Raw genomic sequence first — 15,208 nt, 5'->3', positions numbered from 1 at the left:
ATTATGCATTCCTGTGTCTGGCTCCCGAATCTCTTCATACCAACGTGACAGAATAATGGACCATTAAGGGAGACAGCAGGAATGGTCCGTCCTATGACGCTGCGACTGGGCCATCCGCCGCCGCTGCAACTGGGCCGTCTGACGCCACTGCTACTGATCCGTCCGACGCCGCCACAACTTCCGGGTCCAACTTCGGCAGCTGCATCGGGTCCTGATTAACCCGCACTGCGTTCCTGGGATCTTCCTCGAGGCCCGGAGTCGTTGCGCTGCTAGTGCATCGGGGGGGACTGTCACGGATCCCTCTGGAACTGTCATTACAGACACCTGTTCCCTATTCCAACTAATTAGTAATTGTATAAGTGTGCCCTTTGGTTTCCATTGGGCTGTCCATTATTGTTACTATGTCCGTTAGTGCGTGTGAGTACCTGTGCTGTGTGTTTTGGCTTTCGTGCCATTGTGGATTGCGCAGATGATTATGGGTCTCGTGTGTTATTTATTTGAGGTACTCCTCGCTCTTTTGTTTGGGTTTCAACCCTGTGTTTTTGTATAGTGTTTGTTTGGTCTTCGCGGAACGCCGTAATTTGGGTAAAATAAAAAACCCTATCCTCATACCAACGTGACACATGGTAGAGGCTGAGGGATCTGGAATGCTCATTTACATTTCTATGGTGATGGTTTATGGTAGATACTGAGGGATATAGGATGTCTGTTTAGGTAGGATGTTGTTTCAGGGTAGACGTTGAGGTATATAAGATGTTGTTCTTAGTAAGGACAATAAAGCTGCAAACACAATACACAGTTGAATGATGGTTTAGTGAATGAGTTTTGTCGGTGATCAGCGACTGAGCGGAATTGATGCTTTCATACATGGTCTTTGAGTCCATGATCATACTGGGTTACTTTTGTGATTGACAGAGAGTTGTTGTGCGTCCCAAATTGCACCATATTCCCTATGTAGTGCATTACTTTTGATGAGAGCCTTATGGGTCCTGGTCTAAAGTAGTGCACCCAATAGGGAATAGGGTGCTTTTTGGGATGTGACCCTTCTGTTCATTTAGAGTTCATGTTGACTTTAAGTAACGGACTCAGGAAAGAATCCACTGACATTTCCTCACCAGCCTACTCTAAACCCTCACTGGCAGTACAGCAAAACCCATTGAGCCCCGAGCAGACAAAAATCAGAACAGTTCCTCCTCAGATCAGAGCACACAGTTATCAGGCCCGTTTTAGACTCTGTCAAACACTGAGTAACAATCTCAGTTATTGGTCTAATGGTTAGGGTTAGAGTTCATTAGGTTTGGTCTCAAAGTTACTTGGGAGATGTGTGTGTGTGTGTGTGTGTGTGTGTGTGTGTGTGTGTGTGTGTGTGTGTGTGTGTGTGTGTGTGTGTGTGTGTGTGTGTGTGTGTGTGTGTGTGTGTGTGTGTGTGTGTGTGTGTGTGTGTGTGTGTGTGTGTGTGTGTGTGTGTGTGTGTGTGTGTGTGTGCGTGCGTGCGTGCGTGCGTGTTTGCGTGCCAGTCTGTGGTAAAGAGAAGGGAGGGTGGGGGGCAGTAATGTATAGTTCACCAAGCACCTTTTCTCAGCCTATCAGGGTGCACGTGTGTGTTGAAAGCTCTCCTGTCACGCTGCTCTGAGCATAAATGGGAGGTTTCCATCACACAGGGCCATGGGCCTTTAACACTAAAAGACCAGACATCAAACTCGTTTAGTGATGATGGCTAGATGTGTCCCATCATCAATATCAATGTGTGAATGAATTATGAGCCTGTGTGGGATACAGCGTTGTGAGACGAGTGGCCTTCAGCACCTGATCCCACCTTGAGGGCCGTACACTACCTAGTTATAATGCAGTATGTTTCCAGGACGGGAATAGACTGCCACTGGCTGCTGCTTCCCTTTGGGAATCTGTTGGGTAGTGTGAGATAGTTAGTTAATAACTGATTTTTAGACCTATTTCTTGTTGTCTATGACCCTCGTTTCATTATCCTAATACACACACTGTAGCACTTTGGGATTGTTTTTAGATGAAAAGTGCATGACAAATGAAGAGCTCTATTCAGTCTGTATGGACGAAGCGTTCCAGGATGCGTGATAGAGATGTAAAGGTGATTCCCCATTGAGCCGGCATATGCAGCGTTTAATACAGTCTCTGTTAACGCGAGAGCATTGCCTTCCAATTTCAATCGTGCTGTAACACTTAGTTTTTTACAATCACTTTGGCACTAACTTCGGAACCTTGATGTCATTTTTCAAAACTCTAGACACAAAACTCACAAAACTAAAATCACCTGTTCAAAATGACACAACTTAACATCAAAGTATTACCATTTCAAAATACAATTCACACATTACATCTGAGATGACTGTCTATTAATTTCATTACAATGATCTAACTATCAATTGATACAACTGCTCAACATGATAAGTAACTGTTGCATTACTCTTAATGCATAGTTTTATGGAATCTGACAAACAATATTCCATGTTTAGATCATGAAGGTTTCAGGATAACGAGATCCATTGACACCAATTACCGTGGAACATGAACCAATTGGACGACATTATCTATGGATGTAATATTTCATCATCATTCTTTATCAGACACTGTTTCTATGGTCCCATGTACCACTTTTCCAGATCATGTTTTCAGATTTGACATTACTGTACACTCGGACACTTTATTAGGTACACCTTTCTAGTACAGGGTAGGACCCCCTTTTGCCTCCACAACAGCCTGAATTATTCATGGTGTTGTACGTTAAAAGATGCCATTCTTCACACCACTGTTTTAAACAGCGGTTATTTGAGCATTTGCTGCCTTTCTGTTAGCTTGAATGAGTCTGGACATTGTCCTCTGACCACTCTCATTAAGGTGTTTTTGCCCACAGAAATGTCACTCACTGAATGTGTTTTGTTTATCACACCATTCTCTGTAAACTCTAGAGACTGTAGTGCATAAACATCCCAGGAGGACAGCTGTTTCTGAGATGCTGGAATCACCATGTGTGGCATAAACAGTCATACCACAGTCAAAGTTGCTTAGGGTAGCCTAGTGGTTAGAGCGTTGAACTAGTAACCGGAAGGTTGCAAGTTTAAACCCCCGAGCTGACAAGGTACAAATCTGTCATTCTGCCCCTGAACAGGCAGTTAACCCACTGTTCCTAGGCCATCATTGAAAATAAGAATTTGTTCTTAACTGACTTGCCTGGTTAAATAAAGGTAAAATAAAAATAAAAAACTAATCTTGCCTGTTCTAATGTTTGGTCGAACAACATCTGAAGCTCTCTACTCTATATACTCTATATTTTGAGTTGCAGGCAGCTACATGATTCCCTGTTCGAATGTAACCTTCCTTGATGAGCTAAATCAGGTCTGTAAACCTGATGGCATGACCTATGACCGTTTTGAGTTTTGAAAAATGACCACAAGGTTCTGAAATTAGTGCCAAAGTGATTGTAAAAAACTGTAACTTCAGTGATACAGATTGAATAGAGCCTTAACTGTAGAGAGATGGAGAATGAGAAGGGAGCGCTAGAGAGAGAACCAATCTCCTCATTATTTTCTCCTGCAGGATAATTTCCCAGCTGGTAACCCAGAGCGTCTCCAGGACCTGAAGTCTACTGTGGACCTTCTCACCAGCATCACCTTCTTCAGGATGAAGGTGTGTGTGTGTGTGTGTGTGTGTGTGTGTGTGTGTGTGTGTGTGTGTGTGTGTGTGTGTGTGTGTGTGTGTGTGTGTGTGTGTGTGTGTGTGTGTGTGTGTGTGTGTGTGTGTGTGTGTGTGTGTGTGTGTGTGTGTGTGTGTGTGTGTGAGAGATACTCACAGTTTATTGTAGTAGAAGCATGCCTATCAATTAAGTAGCATATTGGTACATTTACTGCTTAGCTTTACAGTGATAGTCAATGCTGATTATGGTTATAAACAGGCCTCCCACACAACACACACACGCACATATATATATATAGAAACATATATACACGTATGTATGTATGTATGTATGTATGTATGTATGTATGTATGTATGTATGTATGTATGTATGTATGTATGTATGTATGTATGTATGTATGTATGTATGTATGTATGTATGTATGTATGTATGTATGTATGTATGTATGTATGTATGTAGCTGATATCTCAAAGTGCTGTACAGAAACCCAGCCTAAAACCCCAAACAGTATGTATGTATGTATGTATGTATGTATGTATGTATGTCCTCTTCTGGCTGTGCCGGGTGTATGCAGAAACACTGATTATTCTATTCTTTCTGTAGATCCATCTGAGCAGGGAGCAGCAGCAAATATGCTATAAGATATGTCTGTCTGAGGGCCCCAATAAGTCATATAAGTCATTATGTTCCTCCATACTAGTGACAATTATCCATACTGATTCCTGATGTTACACACTGTTGTTTCTCTAAGTGACACGTGTGTGTGTGTGTGTGTGTGTGTGTGTGTGTGTGTGTGTGTGTGTGTGTGTGTGTGTGTGTGTGTGTGTGTGTGTGTGTGTGTGTGTGTGTGTGTGTGTGTGTGTGTGTGTGTGTGTGTGTGTGTGTGTGTGTGTGTGTGTGTGTGTGTGTGTGTGTGTGTGTGTGTGTGTGTGTGTGTGTGAGAAGCATTTTAACCACCCTCTCTCCCAGTGCAATCCCCGCCCTGTAATCCTCTCCCCCAGTTCCCAGCCTGCACGCTGATTTATCTAGGTTTAAAAACAGCCCATTGCTGTGCTTCATACACACAGGCACAAACACATGCATGCACCCACACACACAAACACACACAAAGACACAGGTGGACTCCCACTCAGGAAGGCTGTGTTGTGGTGTGGGGCGGATGTACACAGAATGGAGCGGCCAGGCGTAACTAAGATGGCAGCTGAAGGGGAAATGACATGGGGGGAGGAATGAGAATTGTCACTTTATGTTACAGACGCTTTCACTCCCACTTCCAGCCACCCTGCACATTAAGGGAAAGGGAAAGGGGATACCTAGTCAATTGCACAACTGAATGCATTCAGCGGAAGTGTGTTCAACCGAAATGTGTAACCCAACCCCTCTGAATCACACACACACAAGTTCTCCTGAACACACAGACAGTATACAGTAGGTTTCAAAGAATCACAGATAGAGGTCTATTTCCATTTTTTGAAGATGTATTCCTTATTATTCACCATTCTAAAGGTACAACTTTAAAGTGTGTGTGTGTGTGTGTGTGTGTGTGTGTGTGTGTGTGTGTGTGTGTGTGTGTGTGTGTGTGTGTGTGTGTGTGTGTGTGTGTGTGTGTGTGTGTGTGTGTGTGTGTGTGTGTGTGTGTGTTTTGACTTTGTTCCCATCTGTATTACAGGTACAGGAGCTACAGAGTCCTCCCAGAGCCAGTATGGTGGTGAAGGACTGTGTCAGGGCCTGTTTAGACTCAACATACAAATACATCTTTGACAACTGTCATGAACTCTACAACCAGCTACTAGACCAGGTAAGACAGACACTATATCACCCTATATTAAACCCTATATCAGCCCTATATTAAACCCTTTACCACGCCTATTTTAATCCCTATATCACCCTATATTAAACCCTACATCAGTCCTATATTAAATCCTATATCACCCCTATGTTAATCACTATATCACCCTATATTAAACCCTATATCAGCCCTATATTAAACCCTTTACCACGCCTATTTTAATCCCTATATCACCCTATATTAAACCCTACATAAGTCCTATATTAAACCCTATATCAGACCTACAGTGGGGAGAACAAGTATTTGATACACTGCTGATTTTGCAGGTTTTCCTACTTACAAAGCATGTAGAGGTCTGTAATGGTTTATCATAGGTACACTTCACCTGTGAGAGACAGAATCTAAAACAGAATTCCATAAAATCTCATTGTATGATTTTTAAGTAATTCATTTGCATTTTATCGCATGACATAAGTATTTGATCATCAACATGGCAGGACCTGGTCAATGACCTGAAGAGAGCTGGGACCACAGTCTCAAAGAAAACCATTAGTAACACACTATGCCGTCATGGATTAAAATCCTTCAGCGCATGCAAGGTCCCCCTGCTCAAGCCTGCACATGTCCAGGCCCGTCTGAAGTTTGCCAATGACCATCTGGATGATCAAGAGAAGGAATGGGAGAAGGTAATGTGGTCTGATGAGACAAAAATAGAACTTTTTGGTCTAAACTCCACTCGCTGTCTTTGGAGGAAGAAGGATGAGTACAACCCCAAGAACACCATCCCAACCGTGAAGCATGGAGGTGGAAACATCATTCTTTGGGGATGCTTTTCTGCACCGTATTAAGGGGAGGATGGATGGGGCCATGTATCGCGAGATCTTGGCCAACAACCTTCTTCCCTCAGTAAGAGCATTGAAGATGGGTCATGGCTGGGTCTTCCAGCATGACAACGACCCAAAACACACAGCCAGGGCAACTATGGAGTGACTCCGTAAGAAGCATCTCAAGGTCCTGGAGTGGCCTAGCCAGTCTCCAGACCTGAACCCAATAGAACATCTTTGGAGGGAGCTGAAAGTCCGTATTGCCCAGCGACAGCCCCGAAACCTGAAGGATCTGGAGAAGGTCTGTATGGAGGAGTGGGCCAAAATCCCTGCTTCAGTGTGTGCAAACCTGGTCAAGAACTACAGGAAACGTATGATCTCTGTAATTGCAAACAAAGGATTCTGTACCAAATATTAAGTTATGCTTTTCTGATGTATCAAATACTTATGTCATGCAATAAAATGCAAATGAATTACTTAAAAATCATACAATGTGATTTTCTGGATTTATTTTAGATTCCGTCTCTCACAGTTGAAGTGTACCTGGTCACGGGAAACAAATTTTCTATGGGATTGAGGTCAGGGCTTTGTGATGGCCACTCCATTACCTTGACCTTGTTGTCCTGAAGCCAACTTTGGAAGTATGTTTGGGGTCATTGTCCATTTGGAAGACCCATTTGCAACGAAGCTTTAACTGATGTCTTGAGATGTTGCTTCAATATATCCACATAATTTTACTGCCTCATGATGCCATCTATTTTGTGAAGTACACCAGTCCCTCCTGCAGCAAAGCAACCCCGCAACATGATGCTGCCACCCCCGTGCTTCGAGGTTGGGATGGTGTTCTTCGGCTTGCAAGCATCCCCCTTTTTCCTCCAAACATAACAATGGTCATTAATGGCCAAAGTTCTATTTTTGTTTCATCAGACCGGGGGACATTCGACCAAACAGTATGATCTTTGTCCCCATGTGCAGTTGCAAACCGTAGTGGCTTTTATGGCGTTTTTTTGAGCAGTGGCTTCTTCCTTGCTGAGCGGCCTTTCAGGTTATGTCGATATCGGACTCGATTTACTGTGGACATAGATACTTTTCTACCTGTTTCCTCCAGCATCTTCACAAGGTCCTCTGATGTTCTTGGATTGATTTGCACTTTTCATACAAAAGTACGTTCATCTCTAGGAGACAGAACATGCCTCCTTCCTGAGCGGTATGATGGCTGCATGGTCCCTTGTGGTGTTTATACTTGCCTACTATTGTTTGTTACAGATGAATAAAATGCAAATTAATTACTTAAAAATCATACAATGTGATTTTCTGGATTTTTCTTTAGATTCCGTCTCTCACAGTTGAAGTGTACCTATGATAAAAATGACAGACCTCTACATGCTTTGTAAGTAGGAAAACCTGCAAAATCGGCAGTGTATCAAATACTTGTTCTCCCCACTGTATATTGAACTCTTTATCACTCCTATATTACATCCTATATCACTTCCATATTAAATTCTATATCACTCCTATATCACCCTATATTAAATTCTTTATCACCCCTATATTAAACCCTATATCAGATCTATATTAAAACCTATATCAGTCCTATGTTAAATCCTATATCAGTGCTATATATGCTGAGTGTACAAAGCATTAGGAACACCTTCTTAGTTTTGCATTGCACCACCCCCTTTTGCCCTCAGAACAGCCTCAATTATTTGGTGCATGGACTCTACAAAGTGTCGAAAGTGTTCCACAGTGGTGCTGGCCTATGTTGAATCTAATGCTTCCCACAGTCGTGTCAAGTTGGCCGGATGGGTGGTGGACCATTCTTGATACACACAGGAAAATGTTGAGCATGAAAAAAACCCAGCAGCATTGCAGTTCTTGACACAAACCTCTGCTCCTGGCACCTACTACTATTCAATGTATTTTTAATACATTTTATTTACAATGGTGGCCTACCCTGGCGACGCTGGACCAATTGTGTGCTACCCTATGGGACACACAATCACACCCGGATGTGATGCAGCCTGGTTCAAAGGCATTTACATCTTTTGTCTTGCCCAGTCACCCTCTGAATGGCACACAGACACAATCCATGTCTCAATTGTCTCAAGGCTTAAAAATCCTAATTTAATCTGTCTCCTCCCCTTCATCTACACTGATCAAAGTGGATTTAACAGGTGACATCAATAAGGGATCATAGCTTTCACCTGGATTCACCTGGTCAGTCTATGTCATCGAAGGAACAGGTATTCCTAATGTTTTGTACACTCAGTCCTATATTCATTTTATATCGTTCCTATATCGGCCCTCTGTCAGTCCTAAGGTGCACTACAGGAGTTAGTGTGTTCTGTCTAACAGAGAGATAATGTCCTTCAGGTCTGTAACAGTCATGTATCTGTTCTGTAAAAGGCACGTTCTGCAACAGTGAGGTAATGTCCTGCTGGTCTATAACAAGGAGTTTATAACTGTAGAAGTTGAATAATAATCTTCCTTTGTAGAAACAGCCTGAGGGTTTTTTAGCAATTACCCAGCAGAGAGATAGATACAGCCACTAATTACAACTCAGTCTAACACACTCACAAACGAGTCACACACTCCATCAACACACACACACTTATAGACCAGACACCTACTCCATCAACACACACACACACACACACACACACACACACACACACACACACACACACACACACACACACACACACACACACACACACACACACACACACACACACACACACACACACACACACACACACACACACACACACACACTTCATCAACACACTAGTCACCACAACATCAACACACAAACATGTTCTCTCCTGGAGCTAACCTCAGGGTGGTGGATGACTATATCATAATATTACAGCCTGCCTTTGTGCCACTGTGGATATTCCCCATAAAAGACGAACATTGTGTTGTCTTGCCTGCCCTCGTTCTCTCACTGGAAATACCACCGTCCAACCAGAGGCTGGTTATGTAACGCTACAAAGCACTCTGCATGGGAGGGAGGGGGAGATAAATGGAAGGGGGGAGTGGGGAAGGGAAGGAGAGAAGACATGGAGGGATCAGGGAGAGGAAGGAGGGAGAGCTTAAACATTCCCGTAAAGCCTGGCAGAGATGGAGGGATTTAAAAAGAGAGCAGTGAAGGAAGGAAGCAGAGCAGGTGAAGAAAGAGAGAGTCATTTAGGTCCAAATTCTCTCCATTGGAATTCAGTCACTGTGGAGGAAGGAGGAGAGATGTCCAGTACTGCATATCTCTGTAGATACACTGTAGGCAGACATGACCACACACACACACACACACACACACACACACACACACACACACACACACACACACACACACACACACACACACACACACACACACACACACACACACACACACACACACACACACACACACACACACACACACACAGCTCTCTAAAATTATCTGCATTTTCTCTCTCACACACACACTCACTCACTCACACACACATAATCACTCACTCACACACACACAATCACTCACTCACTCAAACATAAACACACACACACACACACACACACACACACACACACACACACACACACACACACACACACACACACACACACACACACACACACATATATATACACACATTATGGCCAATTGATAGCAGTACAGGTCGGGCTGTGTAGTGTGTATTATTAGGGTTTATTAACTGTTGAACTGAAGTGTATGTTCAGCACTGTGAGGATACCACATTAGCATGGATGTGTTTCTCTGTCTGCCTGTCTGTTACAACACACCTTGAGTCTCATGTATAGTCATACTACACACACACACACACACTGATAGTCTTATCACATGTGTAGCTGATCGGATGCGCTAAGGCCAAATCAAGGGGTTACTGGTTGAAATTCCTCTTGGCTCCAGTTTAATTTAATTTATACACTTAAATATAATCAGTGATCTAGTCAGAGGGTTAGAATCCCATCTAGCAGGTCTCCCGGGTGGTGCAGCGGTCTTAGGCACTGCAATGAAGTGCAGTGCTTGAAGTGTCACTACAGACCCGGGTTTGATCCCAGGCTGTGTCACAACTAGCCATGACCGGGTGTCCCATTGGGAGGTGCACAATTGGCCCAGTGTAGTCTGGGTTACGGGAGGCTTGGCCGGGGGTGTGCTTTAATAATAATAATATATGCCATTTAGCAGACGCTTTTATCCAAAGCGACTTACAGTCATGTGTGCATACATTCTACGTATGAGTGGTCCCGGGAATCGAACCCACTACCCTGGCGTTACAAGCGCCATGCTCTACCAACTGAGCTACAGAAGGACCACTTTACCTAGCTTATTGTGGACTGGCGGGACATGGTTTGGATGGACGCGTGACTCGACCTTCGCCTCTCCCGAGTCCATTGGGGAATTGCAGCAATGAGACAAGATCGGATAAAAAGGGTAAAATCCTAAACAAATAATCCCATCTCGCTTCGGTGAGCCAGTCAACAAATTGGTTGTTTTTGCTTATTGGATATTAGGGATGTCAGTCCCCATGTCTGTTATTGTCTCCTTTAGGTGTTTGAACTGTTTCCTACTGTGTTGATTCTCTGTCTCTTTATCCAGATGTGTAAACAAACTGTTGGCCTGTGATTGCCATCCAGATGAGTGATACAGCGTCTGAGAGAGTTATTCCTTATATAGTGCTCTACTTTTAGTACCAGTACCTCTTTTAGTATTGCACTATATGAGTATATGGGGTGCCATTTGAACTGGTTTGTTGCTGGTAAAACGGTCATCCCAGTTTGGAATACTGATCATGGTTGGTACAGTACTGCTAATTCTCCTGGAATCAGTATTGATTACACACTGGTGAAACAAAATCACACCCTCATATGCCCTGTGCAGTGCACCATAGTGTGGCAGGCAGCCCTATACGGCTCTGGTCAAAGTTATGCACTACGGGGGGGGAAGGATTTGATTTGAGATTCGCCCTAGAGGAAGGGATTCTTGTGAATATAGTGTATGATTAGCATGCTACTATAGTGCTGGTGATTTAGTTACCCTATGTCCCCAAAAATCAAATTAGTCAAAGCAGAGGGATCAGATGTTTGAGAGGGGCTTCAATCTCAAACAATGTATGTAGACCCATAATCCTTCACAAAGGAGAGAGAGCACACAGATAAGATAAAAATGGATTGAGTTTACAGAGCCAGGTATCACGAATAGAAACTGTTTCGACTCAGTGCTTTGTCAGGGGTGTACTGGTCCTTACCCCTGTCCACTTTAATAGATATGCTTACATTTAAGTGATATATTAAATAACACTTGTTAGGAATATACATTTTGGTCTGTGTTAGTCCCATAGCCCAAAGAATGACAGTATGTATCTTTTCAGTATCTGTACACTATCTTTCCATTGAAGAGAGGGGTTACGGAGCCAGTCACGAAACCCAAGGCTTCCTGATTGAAAATAGGAAAAGCACTTTGTGTCGGCTTGTTGTAGGTGCTTGGGAATAATTCAATGAAGTTCTTGAAGAAAAGAAAGACCCACACACGGCTCTTGCCAATATCACTTAGTTGGTTTATTCAGCATTTCATCAAGGATGTACTGCTGGTGCTAGACACAATAATCATAAAATAGCTTAGTGATGAGCTTCGTGGGCAATATGGTGCTGAACGCTGAGCTGTTTATATTCACTATGTTGACCTCTAATGGTGGTTTATCCTCCATCCCAAAGAGTATGATGAAAGGCAGATATTTTAAGAGAAGTTCAGATGAACATGTTGGCCTCTACTGGTGTTTGACCCCAACCTAAAGAAGGCAGTGTGATGAAAGGCAGATCTCAGTAAGGGCAGACCTCAGCTTTAACACACATATCTAACCTATTTTACACAGGTTTCTTTATTAGTCATTTAGCAGACACTCTTATCCAGAGTGACTTACAGTAGGGAGTGCACACATTTTTATATTAGCCCACCATGGGAGTTGAACCCACAACCCTGGCAAGCACCATGCTCTACCAACTGAGCTACAGGGGACCCAATGAGGTGATCCTCATTGAGTTGAAATCTATTCTACCAGAGAGACCAGTTCATTTACATGTGAACTTAAATGAATGGATTACAGCATTGAGTATACATGTTGGCCTCTGGTTGGTTTGTCCCACAGACCAAGGAAAGCCTGTACGGCTAAAGGCAGCTATTCTCAGAGGGCGGTAGGTTAACCCTCAGCTTTATGATGGATGTACAATATACCTGCTATTTTACCACCTCTAACAATGTGTTGCTTGACATTATGAATATAGATGAGCAGGGAGATGCATTGGTAATACACAACCTTCATCAATGCCCTTCACACAACGGTATATAGTACACAAACACCCAAGCACTTGCAGGACCACACACACTGGGAATACTTTGCATAGAGGATCCTGTTTCATTTTGCATAGAGTTCTGTTTCATTATTCATATCTCTACAGTAAGACAGACCACTGCAGCCCCTCTGCACACACACACACACACACACACACACACACACACACACACACACACACACACACACACACACACACACACACACACACACACACACACACACACACACTACAGCAGGGATGACACACAAAGACCCCTTGGTAAACAGTCAGCTTCAGACCGTGTTTGGCCACGCAGTCGTGGGTGAACAGGGAGTACAGGAGGAGACGCAGTACACACCCTCGAGGGCCCCAGTGTTGAGGATCATCTTGGCAGATGTATTGTTGCCTACCCTCGCCACCTGGGGGCGGCCTGTCAGGAAGTCCAGGATCCAGTTGCAGAGGTAGATGTTTAGTCCCAGGGTCCTTAGCTTAGTGATGAGCTTCGTGGGCATTATGGTGCTGAACGCTGAGCTGTAGTCAATGAACAGTATTCTCACATAGGTGTTCCTTTTGGTTGGGATACGTACGTACGGTCACTGTGGGGACGACATCGTCAATGCACTTCTTGATGAAGCCGATGACTGAGGTGGTATACACCTCAATGCCATTGGAGGAATCACAGGAAATACTCCAGTCTGTGCTTAGCAAAACAGTCCTATAGCGTAGCGTCCGTGTCATCTAACCACTTCCGTATTGAGAGAGTCACTGGTACTTCCTGCTTTAGATTTTGCATGTAAGAAGGAATCAGGGGGATAGAATTATGGTCATATTTGCCAAATGGAGGGCGGGGGAGAGCTTTGTATGTATCACTGTGTGTGGAGTAAAGGTGGTCTCGAGTTTTTTTCCCTCTGGTTGCACATGTGACATGCTGGTAAAAAAATGTGGTAAAACTGATTTAAGTTGGCCTGCATTAAAGTCCCCGGCCACTAGGAGCGCCGCTTCTGGGTGAGCATTTTCTTAGAGTTAGTTGAGTGCGGTCTTAGTGCCAGCATCGGTCTGTGGTGGTAAATAGATGGCTCTGAATAATATAGATGAGAACTCTCTAGGTAGATAGTGTGGTCTACAGCTTATCATAAGGTACTCTGCCTCAGGTGACCAATACCTCGACACTTCTTTAATATTAGACATCAAGCACCAGCTGTTATTGACAAAAATACACACACCCCCACCCCTCATCTTACCAGACGTGGCTTCTCTGTTCTGCCGGTCCATTGAAAATCCCTCCTGCTCTAAATTATCTGTGTCGTCGTTCAGCCACGACTCGGGGGAAACATAAGATATTACAGTTTTTAATGTGCCGTTGGTAGAATAATCGTAATCGTAGAACATCAATTTTATTATCCAACAATGGCATATTAACAAGTAGAATTGATGGCAGTGGGAGTTTACTCGCTCGCTTTTCTTCATGCAAATGACGGGGATCTGGTCCTGTTCCCGGGAGAGCAGTATTTCTTTCTCGTCAGACTCGTGAAAGGAAAAGCTTCTTCCAGTTCGTGGTGAGTAATCCCAGTTCTGATGTCCATAAATTATTTTTGGTCATAAGAGATGGTAGCAGCAACATTATGTACAAAATAAGTTTAAAAAATAAGTTTAAAACAATGCAAAATAAATGAACAAATAGCACAATTGGTTACAGGCATGAAAAACATCAGCCATCCTCTTCGGCGCCATTTTAAGGTTCTTAGCTTTCCAACGCTATGACGTGTTCTTCCGGCAGAAATTGACTGTCAGTCCGAGCAGCGAATAAAAGTGTAAGCAGGACTTCCCATTTAACCAGGCAAGTGACGGGGATCTGGGCCTGTTCCCGGGAGAGCAGTATTTCTTTCTCGTCAGACTCGTGAAAGGAAAAGCTTCTTAAGAACAAACTCTTACTTAACAATGACAACCTACCCCAGCAAACCCTCCCCTAACCCGGATGATGCTGGGACAATTGTGCACCGCAGTATGGGACTCCCAATCAGTTGTGATACAGCCCGGGATCAAACCAGGGTCTGTAGTGATGCCTCTAGCACTGAGATGCAGTGCCTTAGACCGCTGCGACTCTCGGGAGCCCCGAGTCTAATCCGAAACCCCAGAGTCTGGTGAGGCAAACTCAATTTGAGCTGGGAAGCATGGCTATCAGCCAAAACTGTCCTAAATTGGCTTAACAGAGGCTGATTTATTAGCACACTACCTTGATAAAACAATTAACTAATAACGAAATTTCCCAAAATCAGGGAGTTTACGCTTAACCGGTTTTAATCGAGCTCTCCCCCTAGTCATTACACTCACACACACCAAATACACACAGAACAAACACACACAGACATACACAAACACGCACACAAGCTATGTCAAGAATCCAGTATACGGTGTGTATAAATAGTATAACTAAAATATAATGTACAGAAGTAGAAATATTAGAATGAGCTACGTCTAGAGTACATAAAAGCAAGCAAGATAACACACACACACACACACACACACACACACACACTACACGCTACACTGCAGGTTGTTGAATAATTGAAGCCATATTATTTCAGAGCTGCCAG

General features: G+C 43.5%; 1 protein-coding gene across 2 annotated transcripts in view; it reads left to right on the top strand.

The window, feature by feature from the left end:
• Nucleotides 1-15,208, top strand: part of LOC124035531 (protein unc-13 homolog C-like) — a 242,289-nt gene that overhangs the window by 80,705 nt on the left and 146,376 nt on the right. For both annotated transcript variants that reach the window (XM_046348989.1, XM_046348988.1), the window contains exons 15-16: nt 3,571-3,660; nt 5,338-5,466. In XM_046348989.1, coding sequence (XP_046204945.1) covers nt 3,571-3,660; nt 5,338-5,466 — 219 coding nt within the window. The remainder of the gene's footprint in view (nt 1-3,570; nt 3,661-5,337; nt 5,467-15,208) is intronic.

Source organism: Oncorhynchus gorbuscha, linkage group LG05 (genome assembly GCF_021184085.1).
Source record: "Oncorhynchus gorbuscha isolate QuinsamMale2020 ecotype Even-year linkage group LG05, OgorEven_v1.0, whole genome shotgun sequence".
Classification (NCBI taxonomy): Eukaryota; Metazoa; Chordata; class Actinopteri; order Salmoniformes; family Salmonidae; genus Oncorhynchus; species Oncorhynchus gorbuscha.
Note: the sequence above shows the minus strand (reverse complement) of the source record. Positions and strands in the feature narration are given on the sequence as shown.